Source organism: Coregonus lavaretus (genome assembly GCF_964263955.1).
Source record: "Coregonus lavaretus genome assembly, chromosome: 5".
Taxonomy (NCBI): domain Eukaryota; kingdom Metazoa; phylum Chordata; class Actinopteri; order Salmoniformes; family Salmonidae; genus Coregonus; species Coregonus lavaretus.
In genome coordinates this window covers 39987781-40007038 of record NC_139992.1, presented here as the reverse complement: position 1 = coordinate 40007038, position 19258 = coordinate 39987781, and the positions used below count along the sequence as shown (strand labels likewise).

The 19258-nt window shown below is 43.7% G+C and overlaps 1 protein-coding gene across 1 annotated transcript in view; it reads left to right on the top strand.

The window, feature by feature from the left end:
- Positions 1-19258, top strand: part of LOC311129254 (cadherin-like and PC-esterase domain-containing protein 1) — a gene marked incomplete at both ends in the record, with an annotated part of 79948 nt that overhangs the window by 28445 nt on the left and 32245 nt on the right. The window contains 8 exons of the mRNA XM_084161548.1: positions 4797-4927; positions 5025-5100; positions 7052-7216; positions 7370-7474; positions 9674-9828; positions 10999-11069; positions 15367-15553; positions 16167-16344. Of these exons, the coding sequence (XP_084017674.1) occupies positions 4797-4927; positions 5025-5100; positions 7052-7216; positions 7370-7474; positions 9674-9828; positions 10999-11069; positions 15367-15553; positions 16167-16344 (1068 nt within the window). The remainder of the gene's footprint in view (positions 1-4796; positions 4928-5024; positions 5101-7051; positions 7217-7369; positions 7475-9673; positions 9829-10998; positions 11070-15366; positions 15554-16166; positions 16345-19258) is intronic.

Sequence of the window (19258 nt, the reverse complement as noted above, 5' to 3'; positions counted from 1 at the left end):
TAAAGCTGGACCTACAGTAAACATAGTAGAGACCTTGAGCTGTACACTGCGCTATGCCTCTTAGGAAACTCTTGTTTCTTCCTTCCTCCTCTCCAGAATGTTTGCGCTGCGTATTTTGTGATGTTCATTAGGCTGTTACAGCTGTGTAGTGGAGGGTTGTGTGGTAGCTGGCTAAGTGCGTTCCTAGCATATTGCTCCTAAATTAGCTTAGGGCTTTCAATTCACAGTTTGCTGCAAACAGGCCAAGTGGATACACTCTGACTACACATGCAAAAAGATGAGAGAGGCCTGTAATTTTCATCATAGGTACACGTCAACTATGAAAGACAAAATGAGAAAAAAAATTCCAGAAAATCACATTGTAGGATTTTTAATGAATTTATTTGCAAATTATGGTGGAAAATAAGTATTTGGTCAATAACAAAAGTTTCTCAATACTTTGTTATATACCCTTTGTTGGCAATGACACAGGTCAAACGTTTTCTGTAAGTCTTCCAGTGGCGGCTCCTGAAAAAATTCTCAGGAGGGGCAATTTTTCTGATGATTTAGGTGACCTACACACGTGCACGAGTCCGTGCACGCGATTCCAGATATCTTTACCTCTGAATAAACTGCCTTTATTATACCATATCCACCCTGTCCAAAGTCTCTACTTGGTCTCAGTTCTCCAGTAAACTTGTGATTATCAACAGTACACAACGGTAACAAACAATTGGGGGAACTCACGGGGCAGATAGTAACCACTTAAAAGGAAGCGATTCCCAAACCTTCCATAACAAAGCCATCACCTACAGAGAGATGAACTTGGAGAAGAGTCCCCTAAGTAAGCTTGTCCTGGGCCTCTGTTCACAAACACAAACAGACCCCACACAGCCCCAGGACAACAACAACAACAACAACAACAACACAATTAGACCCAACCAAATCATGAGAAAACAAAAAGAGAATTACTTGACACATTGGAAAGAACAAACAAAAAAACAGAGCAAACTAGAATGCTATTTGGCCCTAAACAGAGAGTACACAGTGGCAGAATACCTGACCACTGTGACTGACCCACACTTAATGAAAGCTTTGACTATGTACAGACTCAGTGACCATAGCCTTGCTATTGAGAAAGGCCGCCGTAGGCAGACCTGGCTCTCAAGAGAAGACAGGCTATGTGCACACTGCCCACAAAATGAGGTGGAAACTGAGCTGCACTTCCTAACCTCCTGCCAAATGTATGACCATATTAGAGACACATATTTCCCTCAGATTACAGCGATCCACAAAGAATTCGAAAACAAACCCAATTTTGATAAACTCCCTTATCTACTGGGTGAAAAACCACAGTGTGCCATCACAGCTGCAAGATTTGTGACCTGTTGCCACAAGAAAAGGGCAACCAGTGAAGAACAAACACCATTGTAAATACAACCCATATTTATGTTTATTTATTTTCCCATTTGTACTTTAACTATTTGCACATTGTAACAACACTGGATATATACATAATATGACATTTGAAATGTCTTTATTCTTTTGAAACTTCTGAGTGTAATGTTTACTGTTAATATTTATTGTTTATTTCACTTTTGTTTACTATCTACTTCCCTTGCTTTGGCAATGTTAACACACGTTTCCCATGCCAATAAAGCCCTTAAATTGAATTGAATTGATAGTAAGGTCGCAATGACACAGAAAGCAGTTCAATGTCGGGGTACAGAGTCGCTCTCTTACCAGGATCGCGGTCCGCTCTGACCAGGGTGAAGGTGGCCGGCTCCACTTCTCTGTCCGGGACTCATCCAGCCAAGTCTCCCAGCTGTATTGGGATTCAGCTGCCAGCAGCGTTTTCATTATTTAGTCCGTTCGTAGCGGGTATGTACACGATCAACAAGATCAGTCCAAAACCAACCACTGGAAATCCATGGTTGGCAGAATGTTTGTAAACTAAGTCTACAAATTAAAAACATAAAATAACGCCGCACTGCAGGTCGCAACAGAGACGCTTCTAGCCGCCATTGTCTTAGTTACGTTCAACGTTACGTCACGTATGACGAAAGCGCGTAAGTGCAAGCCCACAGACACCCATAGAGAATGTATTGAAAGCTTTGAAATGTGAAAAAAATAGATTTTACATGACAGGCTATGAGAGACTTCTGGGCGATTTTCAACTTGACTGAAATCGCCCCAAAAACGGGCGGGGCCATTTGAAGCACGACTTTAGCCTGATTTGACATTTAGTGGCTGGCAGATCAGACGTGAACACTGATAACTGCTGTTGCCGTGATATAATTGATTAGAAAAAAAATCCCTTCCTTTTCCCGTTTGGCAGTGCGTCGCCCATATCGCCCTATTGAACAAGCCGTCCCTGAAGTCTTCACAAGGTTTTCACACACTGTTGCTGGTATTTTGGCCCATTCCTCCATGCAGATCTCCTCTAGAGCAGTGATGTTTTGGGGCTGTCGCTGGGCAACACGGACTTTCAACTCCCTCCAAAGATTTTCTATGGGGTTGAGATCTGGAGACTGGCTAGGCCACTCCAGGACCTTGAAATGCTTCTTACGAAGCCACTCCTTCATTGCCCGGGCGGTGTGTTTGGGATCATTGTCATGCTGAAAGACCCAGCCACGTTTCATCTTCAATGCCCTTGCTGATGGAAGGAGGTTTTCACTCAAAATCTCACGATACATGGCCCCAATCATTCTTTCCTTTACACGGATCAGTCGTCCTGGTCCCTTTGCAGAAAAACAGCCCCAAAGCATGATGTTTCCACCCCCATGCTTCACAGTAGGTATGGTGTTCTTTGGATGCAACTCAGCATTCTTTGTCCTCCAAACACGACGAGTTGAGTTTTTACCAAAAAGTTATATTTTGGTTTCATCTGACCATATGACATTATCCCAATCCTCTTCTGGATCATCCAAATGCACTCTAGCAAACTTCAGACGGGCCTGGACATGTACTGGCTTAAGCAGGGGGACACGTCTGGCACTGCAGGATTTGAGTCCCTGGCAGCGTAGTATGTTACTGATGGTAGGCTTTGTTACTTTGGTCCCAGCTCTCTGCAGGTCATTCACTAGGTCCCCCCGTGTGGTTCTGGGATTTTTGCTCACCGTTCTTGTGATCATTTTGACCCCACGGGGTGAGATCTTGCGTGGAGCCCCAGATCGAGGGAGATTATCAGTGGTCTTGTATGTCTTCCATTTCCTAATAATTGCTCCCACAGTTGATTTCTTCAAACCAAGCTGCTTAACTATTGCAGATCCAGTCTTCCCAGCCTGGTGCAGGTCTACAATTTTGTTTCTGGTGTCCTTTGACAGCTCTTTGGTCTTGTCCATAGTGGAGTTTGGAGTGTGACTGTTTGAGGTTGTGGACAGGTGTCTTTTATACTGATAACAAGTTCAAACAGGTGCCATTAATACAGGTAACGAGTGGAGGACAGAGGACCCTCTTAAAGAAGTTGTTACAGGTCTGTGAGAGCCAGAAATCTGGCTTGTTTGTAGGTGACCAAATACTTATTTCCGCCACAATTTGCAAATAAATTCATTAAAAATCCTACAATGTGATTTTCTGGAGAAAAAAATTATCAATTTGTCTGTCATAGTTGACGTGTACCTATGATGAATATTACAGGCCTCTCTCATCTTTTTAAGTGGGAGAACTTGCACAATTGGTGGCTGACTAAATACTTTTTTCCCCCACTGTAGCTATGATGGCACATAATGTTTTTACTATTTATTTTCTCCAGTTATTTCTTAAAGTTACCTTCGGGCCTAGTGTTGTTTTTGTGCTTCTTTAGTCATAAACATGCTAAAATATTGGAGCATGTGCAAACACGCACACACACAAAACTACTGCCAGAACTGTCTCTCTGCGGCAGAAACACAGTAAACCATAGTGTTCCTTTCCAATAACCCAACTTTCCACTCTGGTATAACAATCAACTACCGACTCTTATCCAATCTCATATCTCTTCTGACTAGTTAACCCCTCGTTGACATCTCCTACGTGTCTATAAAACTCACACTAGCTGAGTCACCAGATGACCAAAACCATGCCAAATATCTGGAGCTCTGAACGTCCTGATCCTACTGCCATTATGATGTTGTTGTCTCCGGAGTCTCCCAGTCGTTTTTATAAGGCCCTATTAACAGTGTTCAGTGTGTGTGTTTGTACGAGCCAACCACATGCTTCGGATTTGAGCACCGTAATGCCTGATTCCCAACCCTGTCCAACCGTCACTCGCTGGCCCCTTATTGGGATTATCTCAAATTAAATCTGCCTCTGTCAGATGAAATGTAATCTAACTAGATTAGATCTATTAGATGTAATGTGATCGGACTGAGAGAGAGTGGTTGTAGTTTTCTTCTGTCATATCAAAGCTGGGGTTGTGGATTAATGAATGTGGACCTTTACCGCCACCTGTTGGAACAGAGTATCAAGTGTTTATTTTGCCACAGCAGTGCGAATTCCTTTCAAAATATTAAATTTACACGGAATCTCTCCATTTGAGCGCATATCAATTATTGCCTTGTCTAATATTGAGGTGTAATAATTAAGTTGGAATCTATCCAACTCTGCTGGGTACAGGCTTGAACTTCTTCAGACTTTTTTAACACTGACAAAAGTTTTCTCTCCTCTTTATCCCCCCTCTCTCTTTCTCTATCCCTCTCTCTCTCTCTCTCTCTCTCTCTCTCTCTCTCTCTCTCTCTCTCTCTCTCTCTCTCTCTCTCTCTCTCTCTCGCTCTTTCACCCTCTCTCTCTCTTTCTGTCTTCCTGTCTTTCTCCTTCTCTCCATCGCTCTCTCTCAGCTCAATACCTTTTTTCTGCAGCAGCTGGATCCTGATGCGTCCAATGAGGCCTTGGGCCATGTGAAGGAGGTCATAGGACAGGTGTTGATGGCGGCAGCATTGACCAATGAGGAGCCTAGCTCTCAGCACAGGTTAGCCACCCTCAAATCAACCTCACAACTGTTCAAGTATTCATCTCTGTGCGTCGTTCTGATTTGTCACTATTCTATGTGACTGTTTCTCCTGTAGGTGGTGTCTCCTGTGTTTCCAGCTGATGACGTTCACTCTTCAGTTCAGTGGTTCCCTTCTGCCTGTCATAGTGAAGGTAAGAGGGGGTTATTGCTGGGTCGGCACATTACTACTGTAGCCGGTCTCTACTGATGGTGTTTTAGAGTAGTCACTAGGTGCGCCATAAGACTGTGAGACTAGCAACATTCAAAGACGGCAATATACACTATATACATACAAAGGTATGTGGACACCCCTTCAAATTAGTGGATTCAGCTATTTCAGCCACACCCGTTGCTGACAGGTGTATAAAATGAGTACACAGCCATGTAATCTCCATAGACAAAAATTGGCAGTAGAATGGCCTTACTGAAGAGCTCAGTGACTTTCAACGTAGTACTGTCATAGAATGCCACCTTTCCAACAAGTCAGTTCGTCAAATTTCTGCCCTGCTAGAGCTGCCCCGGTCAACTGTAAGTGCTGTTATTGTGAAGTGGAAACTTCTAGGAGCAACAACGGCTCAGCAAATTGGTAGGCCACACAAGCTCACAGAACGGGACCTCCGATTGCTGAAGCGCGTAACGCGTAAAAATCATCTGTCCTCGTTTGCAATACTCACTACTGAGCTCCAAACTGCCTCTGGAAGCAACGTCAGCACAGGAACTGTTCGTTGGGAGCTTCATGAAATGGGTTTCCATGGCCGAGCAGCAGCACACAAGCCTAAGTTTACCATGCGGAATGCCAAGCATCGGCTAGAGTGGTGTAAAGCTCGCCGCCATTGGACTCTGAAGCAGTCGAAACGCGTTCTCTAGAGTGATGAATCACGCTTCACCATCTGGCAGTCCGACGGATGAATCTGGCTTTGGCGGATGCCAGGAGAACGCTACATGCCCCAATGCATAGTGCCAACTGTAAAGTTTGGTAGAGGAGGAATAATGGTCTGGGGCTGTTTTTCATGGTTCGGGCTAGGCCCCTTAATTCCAGTGAAGGGAAATCTTAATTCTACAGCATACAATGACATTCTAGACGATTCTGTGCTTCTTACTTTGTGGCAACAGTTTGGGGCCCTTTCCTGTTTCACCATGACAATGCCTCTGTGCACAAAGCGAGGTCCATACAGAATTGGTTTGTTGAGATCGGTGTGGAAGAACTTGACACTGCCTTTACAGAGCCCTGACCTCAACCCCATCAAACACCTTTGGGATGAATTGGAACGCCGACTGCGAGCCAGGCCTAATTGCTCAACATCAGTGCCTGACCTCACAGATGCTTTTGTGGCTGAATGGAAGCAAGTCCCCGCAGCAATGTTCCAACATCTAGTGGAAAGCCTTCCCAGAAGAGTGGAGGCTGTTCTAGCAGCAAAGGGAGGACCAACTAGATATTAATGACTATGATTTTGGAATGAGATGTTCGCCGAGCAGGTGTCCACATACTTTTGGTCGTGTAGTGTAACTTCCGAGTTGAGCAGAGAAGTGAGAGTCAGTATTTTAGCTGTTGTGCTGCATACATGTCGGTTGCATACAAACACACGTGCACTCACACACGCACATACCCATGCATGCACGCTGTTGAGTGATACAACTAGTCATAGTTATAAAAGCCATTACACTTAAAGGGCCTCCCTTTAAGTATTTTAATTGGTTTGACCCAGAGACGCCTTCCCCCTTTTCCAGATTCCAAACATGGTGTCCATTGGTTCCACTCCTATAACACGAGCCACCAATAAACATAATTATGTTTCCTTCTGTAGGCTTTATAGCCTGTTCCATGTACTCATCTTAGAAAACCAACATATCTCTAAGGTTCAATCTGACTAATTCCTTCCTTGAATTCCCCTCATTGCTTACACCTCTCCAATACGTTCAGACCTCTAAGTGTGAGTCAGGGTAGAAGGAAGGGAGCAGGTAATTGTGTTGGCACCCATTCATACGTTTATGACAGTATTAAGATAACTCATATATCCACTAGGTGGCAGAACATGCTTACTCTCAGTACAGTCCCTTACTGAAAGCCATTGCTAAAAGTTTCCCTTAATCTCTGTCTGTCAGGCTGAGATTGACCTGCACTTTGATGGGCTGAGGGACCCAGGGTTTGACGGACAGATCACAAAAGAGTTCATCCTGGAAGACGCTCTTCTCTTCCTAATCCCAGCACACAGTGGACAGGCCAGTCTGAAGAGCCCTTCGCACACCGAGACAGATGATGGACAGAGGGTACTAAACAACTGTGTTTAACTTAATAAAGCACTCAATACTGTGAGGGCAATAACGATGGCCTCTTTTTAACAGTACAATTTCAGAGAGACATTTTAATAGATATCATAATTCCATTGACCCTCACAATTTGTTTTGTATGTTTCTGGTCAGTATGGTGGCTGTGGGGGGACATACGGTCTCTGTCTACTAGAACACCAGACTCTCCTCCTCCTCCAGTTCCTCCGTCAGCTGAGGACACCAGGGCCATTTGAACTGGTAAACATCTATTCCACATTACTCTCTGTTACAGTGCATTCAGAAAGTATTCAGACCCCTTCACTTTTTCTACATTTTCTTATGTTACAGCCTTATTCGAAAATTGATTAATTTTTTTTGTTGCAGATGTATTAAAAATAAAAAACTGAAATCACATTTACATAAGTATTCAGACCCTTTACTCAGAACTTTGTTGAAGCACCTTTGGCAGCGATTATAGCCTAAAGTCTTCTTGGGTATGACGCTACAAGCTTGGCACACCTGTATTTGGGGAGTTTCTTCCATTCTTCTCTGCCGATCCTCTCAAGCTCTGTCAGTTTGGATGGGGAGCGTTGCTGCACAGCTATTTTCAGGTCTCTCCAGAGATGTTCGATCGGGTTCAAGTCCGGGCTCTGTCTGGGCCACTCAAGGACATTCAGAGACTTGTCCCGAAGCCACTCCTGCGTTGTCTTGGCTGTGTGCTTAGGGTCGTTGTGCTGTTGGAAGGTGAACCTTCGCCCCAGTCTGAGGCAAGATTTCTGGCTCTCACAGACCTGTAACTTCTTCTTTAAGAGGCTCCTCTGTCCTCCACTCGTTACCTGTATTAATGGCACCTGTTTGAACTTGTTATCAGTATAAAAGACACCTGTCCACAACCTCAAACAGTCTCACTCCAAACTCCACTATGGCCAAGACCAAAGAGCTGTCAAAGGACACCAGAAACAAAATTGTAGACCTGCACCAGGCTGGGAAGACTGAATCTGCAATAGGTAAGCAGCTTGGTTTGAAGAAATCAACTGTGGGAGCAATTATTAGGAAATGGAAGACATACAAGACCACTGATAATCTCCCTCGATCTGGGGCTCCACGCAAGATCTCACCCTGTGGGGTCAAAATGATCACAAGAACGGTGAGCAAAAATCCCAGAACCACACGGGGGGACCTAGTGAATGACCTGCAGAGAGCTGGGACCAAAGTAACAAAGCCTACCATCAGTAACACACTACGCCGCCAGGGACTCAAATCCTGCAGTGCCAGACGTGTCCCCCTGCTTAAGCCAGTACATGTCCAGGCCCGTCTGAAGTTTGCTAGAGTGCATTTGGATGATCCAGAAGAGGATTGGGATAATGTCATATGGTCAGATGAAACCAAAATAGAACTTTTTGGTAAAAACTCAACTCGTCGTGTTTGGAGGACAAAGAATGCTGAGTTGCATCCAAAGAACACCATACCTACTGTGAAGCATGGGGGTGGAAACATCATGCTTTGGGGCTGTTGTTCTGCAAAGCGACCAGGACGACTGATCCGTGTAAAGGAAAGAATGAATGGGGCCATGTATCGTGAGATTTTGAGTGAAAACCTCCTTCCATCAGCAAGGGCATTGAAGATGAAACGTGGCTGGGTCTTTCAGCATGACAATGATCCCAAACACACCGCCCGGGCAACGAAGGAGTGGCTTCGTAAGAAGCATTTCAAGGTCCTGGAGTGGCCTAGCCAGTCTCCAGATCTCAACCCCATAGAAAATCTTTGGAGGGAGTTGAAAGTCCGTGTTGCCCAGCGACAGCCCCAAAACATCACTGCTCTAGAGGAGATCTGCATGAAGGAATGGGCCAAAATACCAGCAACAGTGTGTGAAAACCTTGTGAAGACTTACAGAAAGTCTTCAAAGGGTATATAACAAAGTATTCAGAAACTTTTGTTATTGACCAAATACTTATTTTCCACCATAATTTGCTAATAAATTCATTAAAAATCCTACAATGTGATTTTCAGGATTTCTTTTTCTCATTTTGTCTGTCATAGTTGACGTGTACCTATGATGAAAATTACAGGCCTCTCATCTTTTTAAGTGGGAGAACTTGCACAATTGGTGGCTGACTAAATACTTTTTTCCCCCACTGTATTTCTGTTTTTTATTTGTAATACATTTGCAAACATTTCTAAAAACATGTTTTCACTTTGTCATTATGGGGTATTGGGTGTAGATTGATGAGGGAAAACAATTATTTAATCCATTTTGGAATAAGGCTGTAACGTAACAAAATGTGGAAAAGGGAAAGGGGTCTGAATACTTAACGAATGCACTGTATAGAGTATAACCAGATTCATTCTGAAGCATAATGTAGTCATTGATACAGAACACTTGCAGTGATTCCAGATTGTAATCATGTTATTTAGAGTGTATGTATTCCCAGTAACTGAAAACCTGTCTATATCCAGCTTTATCCCGCAGCTTCTCCAGAGCGCTCTCCTATCCAAGACTTTCTGTTTCGATCGTTCCCTAGAGCAGAGGAGTCTGGGAGTGGGCTGCATTTCTCAGCATTGTTGGACAGAGTCTGTTCCCATTATACAGAGCAAAGGAACCATATTTACAGGTGAGCACAAGTGTGCACACACACACACACACACACACACACACACACACACACACACACACACACACACACACACACACACACACACACACACACACACATCAATCAGTTCACATGAGGTTCTGTTACCTTGCTCTATCCCCTTGGTGTTGTCTTACTCTCCATATATTTGGAAAGGATCAACCAAACAATTAAACAGACAAATGACTGGGCTGGGGGTCATAAAGCTTGGCTGAATTAAGGATGGTTTTCGTTCCCCAACCTCCCCTAAGCATTCCTTCATTAAGCCCCAGGCACATGTACGTTAGTCTGGCTGTAGCAGGAGAGAGGAGCTTCAGGCCCAATCCACTCAGACTGGAACAGAACTAGGTTAAATCCCTGCTTGGCTGGGTGCTGGCTCCACTGGCGGGCCCCATCTGGCTTCCCATCCTTCTCAGGCTGTGGCACGGAGCTGGGAAGCTTTCACTCAGAACACAGCCTCCCTCTGCTCTTGGGCTGGGTGGACTTCTGGGGCTGAGCACGGAGCTAGGAGCATGTAGCACGCTCAAGGGCAGGGAACCAGGCGGAATGATGAGGATGATGGGAGGAAAGAGAGGGAGGTAGTGGAGGAATGGGTATGGTAAGGGGTAGAGGGGTTGGTGATGGAAGGGTTTGGAAGAGGAGTGGAAGGGGAACAGGGTGCTGGATGTGGGAAGTGGACGAAACGGGGGTGGAAGAGAAGAAAAGGGAGAGGGTATCAGGCTATAGAAAGGAGGAGGGAGGATACGTGTCTGGAGAACAGCCAGTATAGTTTACTGTGATTGGATGACGGTTATAACAAGTGTTGATAATCACCTCTGGACCTCATATAGGCCAGAAGGGAACCAATTGGAATGTTGACGCTGGCCAGGAAAGTGTGTGTGTGTGTGTGTGTGTGTGTGTGTGTGTGTGTGTGTGTGTGTGTGTGTGTCTTTGATCACCATATGTGTGTTTTTCCTATCCATATTTCTGAATTTGTGCAGTTGGTTTGTGTGAGACTGTGGATGTACTTGATAGACTCATTTTATTAGAGGGCTAAAGTTTGTCATCGCTCTTTTGTTGTTTTTATTGCAGGGAAAGTACTCAGAATATTCCCTGTTCCAATGGGACATTTATTTTCTAAATAATGAAAGTCTTCCATGTTTCCCATAGGACCGATGAGGCAGAGACACAGACTGGGTGGGACCAACACTCAGGCTCCCAGGACTTCCCTGGAGACAGAGGTGAGGCGCTGCTCAGGTGTCGGCTAATTGGCTGGCTCTGGAGCACCTCACCAACAGGATGTTTAGAAATGGATTGGGAATTAGAATGCTGTATATCTCAATGGTTTGAAGTGTGGCGCTCTGAGTTCACCAGAGCTCCACTCGGGGAGGTTTACGTGTCTTTTTGTAGAGCAAAACTACACCGTGCACAGACCCTCTCGCGCACCCAATGTCTTCGATATACACTACCAGTCAAAAGTTTGGACACACCTACTCATTCAAGGGTTTTTCTTTAATTTTACTTTTTTACATTGTAGAATAACAGTGAAGACATCAAAACTATGAAATAACACATATGGAATCATGTAGTAACCTAAAAAGTGTTAAAGAAATCAAAATATATTTTATATTTGAGATTCTTCAAATAGCCACCCTTTGCCTTGATGACAGCTTTGCACACTCTTGGCATTCTCTCAACCAGCTTCACCTGGAATGCTTTTCCAACGGTCTTGAAGGAGTTCCCACATATGCTGAGCACTTGTTGGCTGCTTTTCCTTCACTCTGCCGTCCGACTCATCCCAAACCATCTGAATTGGGTTGAGGTCGGGGGATTGTGGAGGCCAGGTCATCTGATGCAGCACTCCATCACTCTCCTTCTTGGTCAAATAGCCCTTACACAGCCTGGAGGTGTGTTGGGTCATTGTCCTGTTGAAAAACAAATGATGGTCTCACTAAGCCCAATCCAGATGGGATGGCGTATCTCTGCAGAATGCTGTGGTAGCCATGCTGGTTAAGTGTGCCTTGAATTCTAAATAAATCACAGACAGTGTCACCAGCAAAGCACCCCCACACCATAACACCTCCTCCTCCATGCGTTACGGTGGGAACTACACATGCAGAGATCATCCGTTCACCCACACCGTGTCTCACAAAGACAAGGCGGTTTGAACCAAAAATCTCCAATTTGGACTCCAGAGCAAAGGATACATTTCCACCGGTCTAATGTCCATTGCTCATGTTTCTTGGCCCAAGCAGGTCTCTTCTTCTTATTGGTGTCCTTTAGTAGTGGTTTCTTTGCAGCAATACGACCATGAAGGCCTGATTCACACAGTCCCCTCTGAACAGTTGATGTTGAGATGTGTCTGTTACTTGAACTGCAATTTCTGAGGCTGGTAACTCTAATGAACTTATCCTCTGCAGCAGAGGTAATTGGGTTGAGGGTTCGATTCCCATGGGGTATGAAAATTAAAAAGAATAATGTATGCCCTAACTGTAAGTCGCTCTGGATAAGAGCGTCTGCTAAATGACGTAAATGTAATGTAATGTAATTCTGGGTCTTCCATTCCTGTGGCGGTCCTCATGCGAGCCAGTTTCATCATAGCGCTTGATGGTTTTTGCGACTGCACTTGAAGAAACAAAGTTCTTGAAATGTTCCGTATTGACTGACCTTCATGTCTTAAAGTAATGATGGACTGTCATTTCTCTTTGCTTATTTGAGCTGTTCTTGCCATAACATGGACTTGGTCTTTTACCAAATAGGGCTATATTCTGTATCCCCCCCCCCTACTTTGTCACAACACAACTGATGGGCTCAAACGCATTAAGACAGAAATACATTCCACAAATTAACTTTTAAGAAGGCACACCTGTTCATTGAAATGCATTCCAGGTGACTACCTTATGAAGCTGGTTGAGAGAATGCCAAGAGTGTGCAAAGCTGTCATCAAGGCAAAAGGTAGCTATTTTAAGAATCTCAAATATAAAATATATTTTGATTTGTTTAACACTTTTTTGGTTACTACATGATTCCATATGTGTTATTTCATAGTTTTGATGTCTACTATGTCACTATTATTCTACAATGTAAAAAATAGTAAAAATAAAGAAAAACCCTTGAATGAGAATGTTTCCAAACTTTTGACTGGTAGTGTATATCGAAGACATTGGGTGTGCGAGAGGGTCTGTGCACGGTGTAGTTTTGCTCTACAAAAAGACACGTAAACCTCCCCGAGTGGAGCTCTGGTGAACTCAGAGCGCCACACTTCAAACCATTGAGATATACAGCATTCTAATTCCCAATTCATTTCTAAACATCCTGTTGGTGAGGCGCTCCAGAGTCAGCCAATTAGCTGAGAAAATAGTAAAAAGGTGTGTCCAAACTTTTGACTGGTAGTGTATGTCGAGTTTCCTTGTAGGCCTATTTGGCAGGGAAACTGTGAAGCCAGCATTATAGCCTATTTCTGTTTGAGTCTTTAATTAAAGAATGTGAAACAATGTTTTTTCTGTTTGATCGTTGTCAGTACATCATGCATAGCTTTTCTTTATATGGCCTAAAATAAATGTGTTTATATGGGCAGAATATTATTTATAGGGTATAGCATACCGAATTTTGATCAGTTATGAATAGAAATCATTGAATGCAGAAAAAATGTATCTGATAAAAGGCCAACATTTCAATTAAAAAAGACTGGATGGATGGCTTTGATAGTCCAGCAATCGAATTGCAAGTCGTTCATATGCTAATAATCAAATTATTCTGCTTAAAAGGATCTTGCACTGCTATCCTCAGGATTCATTATTCTCAGAGGAGCAGAACAAGCAATGGAACCCGAATTTATCCTCTTGTGTGTGGAGAAAATATCCTGGCGCATGAAGGCTACACATACAGACTGGAACGACAGACCGCCAATAAGTCCTTTTGGGAGTGCACCGAATATGATGCTTTCGAATGCCGAGGTTGCATAACCCTCACTGACGGGGTTATCTCAAAGTTAACCAACCAATTTTCATACATAGGACGTGACAATTGATAACCTTTCAGACACTTTTGTTGTGCAACATCAGAAGCATCTGTACCTTTTCAGGCAGTAGAATTCTGCTCCGGCATAGAATGTTCGGTATTGTTTCCCTGACAACAATAAACAATGCTGATTAATGTGCTGTTTTGTTGTTTTTCTGCTGTTTTTTTCATGGTAGGGTAGATGTGTTTCTTTCTACTAAAAGTCATTGAATTTACCGAACTTCAAAGTACTTTTTAGGAGTGAGTTGTCTGCGCGCAGGCAGCAGACAGGCAGGCTGCTTGCAGGCAGCTCGAGATCATTTCATTGACAGTTTTGGTTGCATAGTGATGGACTTTAGCCCTGCTTCAGAAGCGGCATTTCGTTACCGACAACTTAAATGCCCATTAAGTGGCGCTTCCAAACTATCTCCAGAGAAGGTTTCGTGGCGGCATTTAAAAAGCCATAGTGTACCCTTTCAGACAAACAAATGCTGGCTGGAGCTGAGGCGCTTTCAAGGCGCTACACTTTATATACCCATATTAATGAATTTATATAGGCCTAGGCTACAATATTCAGCCCATATGAACAACATTTATTTTAGGCCATAACAAAATTTGTAGCCATACATGATTTAATGAAAAGCAGTAAACATACACCTTTTAATAAGACTCATGAAAAACAATCATGCAATAGTTAGCAATAGTTAACATACACAACATTGTTTCACTTTCTTTAATAACAGACTCATAAACACAATCATGCAATAGGCTACAGCTGACTTCACAGCTTCACCCGCGCTTCACAGCTTCCCTGGGAAACTCGATGTATTGTAGCCTCACAAGGACGAAAGAGCAGAGAAGGAGTTCCCTTCTGCTGCAGTGTTCACGGTAAAATATGACACCTTGTGGCGGTGCTTCAGGCTGGGAGGGTTGGTAGGTGGACCTGCTGTGCCCCCTGCATCTGCAGACTGCTTGAGGTTGGCACACACCAGAGTAAATTGCCTCCACAGAAAGAGAGCATTCTCTGGGCTTGTGCTCAACACTTGTGGACCTCAGGGTATCGTTATTAACATTCCTCTATGTGTGTGTTAAAATTTTTCCTCCCATTACATAAGTGTGTGTGTGAGTTGGTGTGAATGTCTTTAACTTTAATCCCTTTGAATGGGGATTATAAGCGTGTACACACACACACACATACACCAAGCATGCATGCTTTAGATAACCAGCTTTGTTCTTTGATGCTCTGTCTGATGGATAAATGTGTAACAGTATTCTGAATATCTTTGGGTTCAGACACACCAGTAACTTTTGCTGGCTGAGAGTACTTAACACCTCTGAATGTAATTTGTGAAGGGAGTGCGCACTGATTTTACATGTACAATCGCATGAAAAATACAGCGGGTTGTCGCTAAAACACAGTGCGCTGTGCGATCGGCAGATGAAAGATAGATCCACATACGGTGTGACGTGTGCATGCCTTTTTATCTGTATATAATCCATTCTCTCTCTCTCTCTCTCTCTCCCTGTGGTGTGTATCAGAGCGTTGTGTGGACCCCCACCTCAGACAGCTGTATACAGACCCCCCTCTGACTCTTAGCCCCCCCTTCAGTCCCTGGGTGAAAGACTACCGTGCTGAGGTCCCCTTTGATGTGGTGACCCTACGCCTCCGCCCCGAGCCCATCAGCCCAGTCTGTCACATACACCTGGACGAGCACAGAGGACCTAGGTGAGACCCTCCCAGCCATGACCTTTCACCCTGTGAGTCACAAGCTGGGCTTTCAAATGTATCCTGGGTCACATTCAGTGAGATGGTAGGTGTTAGCAGTAATATAGTTAGATCTCCAACTAGCCCTTTGGATCTTGTCCCATATTGCTTACACCTGCCCAGTCTTCAGGTCTAAAATATAGATGTAAGTTAGTTATGGCATCTGAATTCTGGAAATGTGTGTTTTCAGTCCAGTGTTTTGGTCAGGGTATGTTTCCATGTCATTCTGAGTTCTACTCTGTGTGATTGTCGAACTCTGTTTCTTATGTCCGCAGCTTTGATTTCAGCAGCCAATCCCTGATTAGCATCCATTAGACTCAGTAGCACTGGGGTCAGAGGATTGACCTCTGACAGACACAGACACACACATAGCGCTAAACGTGACATTTAGGAATTATTCTAAACTCTTCCTCAGCCCCCTACCCTCTCTCTCACCATCCTGTGTGTGTGTGTTTTCATCTCTCTGTTCTGTGTGTGTGTGTGTGTGTGTGTGTGTGTGTGTGTGCTTGTGCTTATGTGTGTTTCATCTCCCTGGACCTTGTTTCTGAGATGCTCTGCTTCTGTTTTTCCACAGAACGGCAAACTACCCGGTCGGCCTGGGCAACAGCATAATCAACATTCTAGTGACAGATGAGTCAGCCGCCACAGATCCCGAGCCTGTCGTCATGACAATATACACTCTGCACATGTACCGCGAGAGCCGGCCCAGCCTGCCCATGTTTGGGGAGCATGTAATGTGTGGCTTCGTGCAGGTACGTGGTGTGGGCAGGCCGTTTCTACACGCTTGTAACTCACTACCAAACACTCACAGATGGACAAGCACTGTCAGAGACCTGGGCCGTATTCACGAAGTCTCAGAGTAGGAGAGCTGATAGAGGATCAGTGTTTAGTTTTAGATTATAATGAATAACTGTATTTGGATAGGGGGGACCTGATCCTAGATTAGCACTCTAAAATGTGTTGTTTTCTCCATTATGAGTAAAACAAGGTAAAAATGTAAGGTTAGTGGGACTTCATGTTCCCCATCAAGTTAACCAAGAGTGACTTCCTGTCTGGGGTTCACTGACTTTACCTGGAGGACCACATCAGAGGAACACAAAATACTATTTCCCTATTCCCCTTACCATATTCAAATGACACGCACTATTGACTTTTACAGAGCCATGGTTTCAATTCCCAACACAAGTTTCATAGCAAGTAAACAAAGGAAAATCAATTCATTCGGTTGAGAAGGAACGGTGCGGTTCCTTCGTTTTTACAGCGTTTGTCATGTCGGTGGTTTGGTTTCTCCGAGGGAGCCTTCGCGGCTGGTCCCTGTAAAGTTTAGTGTCGGTTACGGCCGCGAATGGCGTCGAGAGGCGTTGGAGCAGCAGCCATGTCGAGATACGGTTGGTTGATATTTCGGAGCCAGTATTTTCCAGATTACAGTTGGAATGTGGAGGGGCGGGGGCGGTAAAGGGATTGAGAGGGTCTGATGTTCCCATGAGATCCTGTGTCAAGGGCTATATTTGAGCTTTCACACCCCAGTAAGAGTTTGGTTTGGGATGTGGTCCGGGACGCTCTGTCTCCCCCTCACCTGACCCCCCTCACTCCTCTCCAAACCTCCCTCCCTATCTCCTGATGCATCTTGGGTATAAGGGTGGCGATGGGGCGGTGTCCTGGGGCGGGGCAGGGTTGATGGAGCGGACCCTTAGCTGACCAATCAGTGCAGGGATATGAGCCATTAAGAGGAGGAGCATTTCTGGAGATTTCCGATTTTAGTACATTACAGTGATAGAAACAGTAAGGGACAGTGGGGTAAATTGAGGTCATTTTTTACATTCAGGATCACTCCATCAAGGGAAATTTAGTATTCTTTCTAACAAAGGTATTTACATAGATTTCAGGATGTTGTGTATCCCTGGAAATATTCAGAATTTATGTAAACATTACAGTTTTGAAAACATAGTTTGTCCCCAAAAAGTGGTCTCTTGGCACAACTTATGGGGTAAATTAAGCTGCGGGAAATGGTAAATTAAGCCGCCTACAAATGTCTGTACTGAATCAAATATTACCACTACCTTTTTAAAAACATGTGTATCTTTATTTCCCAAACGCAATTCAATTCAACACAATCACAATCGCTTTTTGTCTTTTAATAATTTTAATAATCTTTTAACACACCTAACAAACACTTTGTACTTACACCTTTGACATAGGCCAGGCCCTGGTGTTACCTCATATCCCAGTGATAATGGCTTCCATTACGCCTGGGAAGAAAACTATTCAATTTGCTCAGCTTGCCATTGGCTCAACCATTGGCTCAACTTACCCCAAGGCAAACATTTGGACTATATTAGCCCACACTGCTACAAGGATGCACTTTCATGCTAGATTTAGGACTTCATATTGAAGTATATAGAGACCCCAACGGATGTATAGAGCAATCTTAAAATGATCTACTTTGGTTTAAATACAAGCGTCATGGAACTTCTAACACAATAAATCCATTTGACTTGGTGAAAATCATTTTTTGGTACCTAACTTGCTTACCTCTTTTTCCATGTGGTTTTTTCCTTCAGACTAAATATTTGGTAAAATGATTAATTTTGTGTATGTTTTCCTAGAAACAAGGGTGGCTCAACTTACCCCACTCTCCCCTATGATGTGTCAAACATGCATACATACTTATACAGACGGGCAACCACTTTTGAGCCACATATGGACACACACATACTATATAAATACACACACACAGCTCATAACAGCCCCTGATGGTTTTCCCCTGCTGGTAGTGTGAGGGCTGTGGTTATTATGGTCCATTGGGAAGAGCTGACTGTCTCCCAAATGGTTATTGTGGTCACTGAGTGGTCCTCACATCCCAGCAGGCATAAACCATTCTCTCCCAAAGAACATGTGGTCCTGTTTTTGGTCAGAAACGAAGGAGAGAAAAGAGGAAAAACAGACTAAATCCTTGACAAATTGTTCACACAGCACAGCCACCAATGATTTCCTGGTTCTATTTGCTGTAGGCCTGTGAGATTAATGATAATTATGTGTCAAACAGTCACTAATTCCTCATTAGTAAACATCTGACACCCTCTCTCTTTCTTTCTTTCTTTCTTTCTTTCTTTCTTTCTTTCTTTCTTTCTTTCTTTCTTTCTTTCTTTCTTTCTTTCTTTCTTTCTTTCTTTCTTTCTTTCTTTCTTTCTTTCTTTCTTTCTTTCTTTCTTTCTTTCTTTCTTTCTTTCTTTCTTTCTTTCTTTCTTTCTTTCTTTCTTTCTTTCTTTCTTTCTTTCTTTCTTTCTTTCTTTCTTTCTTTCTTTCTTTCTTTCTTTCTTTCTTTCTCGTTGACACATGCACATACTCACACTGGATTATATATAGGATATAATTTGTCCCTTTGTGTGTGGCTGGTATGCCAGCTTTGTGTCCTTGGTGTTGGGAGTGTTGCTACGGTTGTCCTCCCAATGCTTCCTCAGGGTCACTACAACGTGTCTGGGTCTGGGCGAACACACTGTGTGAACTGCCCTACATTGTCCACTGTGCCTCATTCTAACTCATTGACCATACCCCACCATGTTTATGAAACACATTGGGAGGGATCTTGGACCATTCCTCCATACAGAATCTTTCCAGATCCTTGATATTCTTCGGTCTGCGCTTATGGACTGCCCTCTTCAATTC